Source organism: Cyprinodon variegatus, unplaced genomic scaffold (genome assembly GCF_000732505.1).
Source record: "Cyprinodon variegatus isolate N-32 unplaced genomic scaffold, C_variegatus-1.0 Scaffold345, whole genome shotgun sequence".
Lineage (NCBI taxonomy): Eukaryota > Metazoa > Chordata > Actinopteri > Cyprinodontiformes > Cyprinodontidae > Cyprinodon > Cyprinodon variegatus.
This window is the reverse complement of record NW_015150798.1, coordinates 858,689-861,716: the sequence shown is the minus strand read 5'-3', so window position 1 is coordinate 861,716 and position 3,028 is coordinate 858,689. Positions and strand designations below refer to the sequence as shown.

At 35.6% G+C, this 3,028-nt stretch overlaps 1 protein-coding gene across 2 annotated transcripts in view; it reads right to left on the bottom strand.

The window, feature by feature from the left end:
- Positions 1-250: 250 nt before the first annotated feature.
- Positions 251-3,028, bottom strand: part of LOC107091632 (pannexin-1-like) — a 12,826-nt gene continuing 10,048 nt past the window's right edge. The window contains exon 8 of one of the 2 annotated variants that reach the window (XM_015385674.1): positions 251-1,851. In XM_015385674.1, coding sequence (XP_015241160.1) covers positions 1,769-1,851 — 83 coding nt within the window. In that variant the 3' untranslated portion in view covers positions 251-1,768. The remainder of the gene's footprint in view (positions 1,852-3,028) is intronic. The other variant, XM_015385673.1, reaches the window with a different exon arrangement.

The window sequence follows — 3,028 nt, the reverse complement described above, 5'->3', positions numbered from 1 at the left end:
GCTTTAGGAATGCTTGTCCACAGCTTAAAAAAGGCCCACAGTGAAGACTAGAAGCTTTTGTAACCTGGTTAATCTGGCCTTTAGCTCAAGGGTTTGAAAGAAAATCAGCCTGTGACCCCAAATACAACAGAGTGGAGAACACCTATTAGTGATCTGAAAACCCCCATAAACTAAGAAGGACACACATTATTATTCAATAAAAATACTGAGCCCAACGATTGTATGTATATTTAGAAGGACTTATTTTTTAGAAATCTTTAATGCTGTAGTAATGTTTAGTAGTCAATTTCAGAAAGTTAAAAGGCATATTTAATTGCCCAGTTGGGCATTGGATTATCTCAATATTCCCTACACCAAGTGTAAAAAAACAAAAAAAAAAAAAAAAAAAGACTGGACCATATTTTACAAAAACTGAAACTTCTGCATTTTTTTCCCCAACTAACCCAAAACATCATAGTGAAACTACAAAACACAATCATTTGGCTGAAATGACATTATTACATTTTTACTCATTTAGAAAACCACCAAACTTGTAATTTCCGCTTAAATACTACAAAAATTGTCAGCTTCCTTTCATCCCAGTAGAAATGTAAACATCATCATGAGAACAAATTTCATACAAACATTTCACTTAAAAAGAGCAGACAGAGAGAGGACACCGCAGCCATTTTATCAAAACATGCTGAGAACAAAACAAACTTACGATTAAAAAGATGTACAATGATTAGAAGCATGTTTCTGAGAAGCATCAAAAATGTCTAGCTATTACATTATAGTACATTATAGTTTAAGGCACCAAAACCTAATACTATTCACACATGAGGTACGTTTTTCAAAAAGGATTTTAATTCTTTAATAAATGTAATGAACATTTTGTACCTTTTTATGCAGGAAAATCTACCCCCAAACAAAAGCTTCATGCATCTGAACCCCTAAAGTAGCAATTAAGAGATCTGCGCTGCTTCAGCAGGAAAATCACCTTAGAAATTCATATTATTCTAATGAAAATCATGAATGTAAAACCTAAAAAAAGAAAACAACCAAAAAACAAACCAAATTCTTAATTTATAGCATAAAAAATATCCTGAAATGTGATTGACCATTCCATAAAAACTAAATGCCCCCTAATAGGCCCTCAAATTGAAAAAAAAACAAAAAAAAAACATGCACTTTGCTTTTTCTTTGGTTTTACAATTTCACAGAAATCTAAAGAGCAGATTTTACATTCATTTCCCTCACTGACTGTGTTGTTTTCCTCTAAGATCTTTCATCCTCAGAAGAATCTGTCTCAGGCTGTAGATACGATGACGTACCTTAAGGTTAGGAATAAAAGATGAAATCTGCAGCACAGATTCAATCAATAACTCAGCTACAGTCTGAAAAACAGCCTTATTCAGGCACAGCAGCTTTTCTCACAAAAAGTCTCTAAACTGTCAGAGGTCGACATGTAAACTCAGACTGAGATGATTTGATTTCAAGCAGAGATCTTCAGCCCTTCTGTCAGTGCAGCTCCTCTGGTGACAGCTTGATCGAAGAGCAAAAATAGTTTTTTTCTAACGTTTTTAACCATCACATCTGGAAAAACAATCAACATCTGAAGAAAATAAATTCGGTGAAATCTAAAAACAACCACAGATTTAGTCTTTTGTCATCAGTATCAAGTTTTTTTCTTGCACAAAAAAACAGGAAACGGCTCAGTTCTGTGTCGACGAGCCCAAAGCCTCAGAGCATCTTTATGGCTCCATTAAGAGGAGCTCAATCCAGCCAATCACATCACTCGCTGACGAAGACTCCCACCTTCTCCAGCTTTACTGCCCGTCTCATCGTTTCCAGACAGCAATGGACTGAGCTCTGAAAGGAAATATATAAACACATTTTAATTCAGGAGATTCATATTCCACACTGTTGTAACCTAGCAGCTGATTTTTCTCATAATTCAAAGTGTTTTACTCTATAACAGGTTTCCTTGCTACAGCACAGCTGATTTTAATTGAAAGTTGATTCACAGGCTTTTGAGCTACTGCAATCATTATAACCAGCTGTGCTGAAGCAGAGAAACCTCTAAAACCTGCAGGACAGGGGACCTTGAGGACAGAGTTTGGGGATGCCTGCTCTATAAAATAGCTACTTTATCAATTATGTTTTTTTGTTTAATGCATTTGTCCTTTTTTAAATAAAACTACAGTATTTCAATCTTTCTTTACTTGAAAGCAGGGAGACAGGAAATAGGAGGAAGCTCCAGCCTGTGACCATGGCCGCGGTAAGTGGGAGGTAGGGAGAATTTAAAAAAATTATATTAAAAATACTTTGCACAATTTATAAACTTCTTATGAATATTTTAGGAACTGATTTTGCCCATTTTTTATTTTACTATTATGTGTACTTGGATTTTAATTACATTATTTTGAGGCCTAACCAACACAAGTTCTCGGAAGTTACGTTGTCATGTCAAGCAAGCTAGTGGTCACTGAGTAAAGAGGTATCCCAGTCTAGTAACTGTACATAGCCTAATGACAGAAACAAGGAGGAAACATGGCACAGAAACGCATTTTGGATTCGTCGGCTCATGAGAGACTTTATCTCCACAACCCCAGAGAGCACCTCAATATTTGGACACCTGTAACCAGGGCACCCTGCCTGAAGCTCAAAGTAAGAGCATGGTGCTGCCGCACACGTTCATATCTATTTGTGCAGATTAACGTCACAATAGTATTTTAGAGCTTTATTTTGATCTTGGATTATTTGTGTAATGGAGAACTGTTCAATAACATTTAAATAGTATAATAATCAGTGGTGTCAAAAGTACACACATTTGTTACTTATCGGTAAGTAGAAGTATAGATACTGCAGTTTAAAACACACTGGTAAAAGTTAAAGTATCAACTTGACCTGTTTTCTCAAGTAAAAGTGAAAAAGTATGTGGTCCAAAAACTACTTAAAGGAATAGTACACCCAAAACATGATTAGCCTTCATTTTCTACTCACCCCCATGCTGAACAAACCTTTGGAGTACTTTTTTGATATCTCA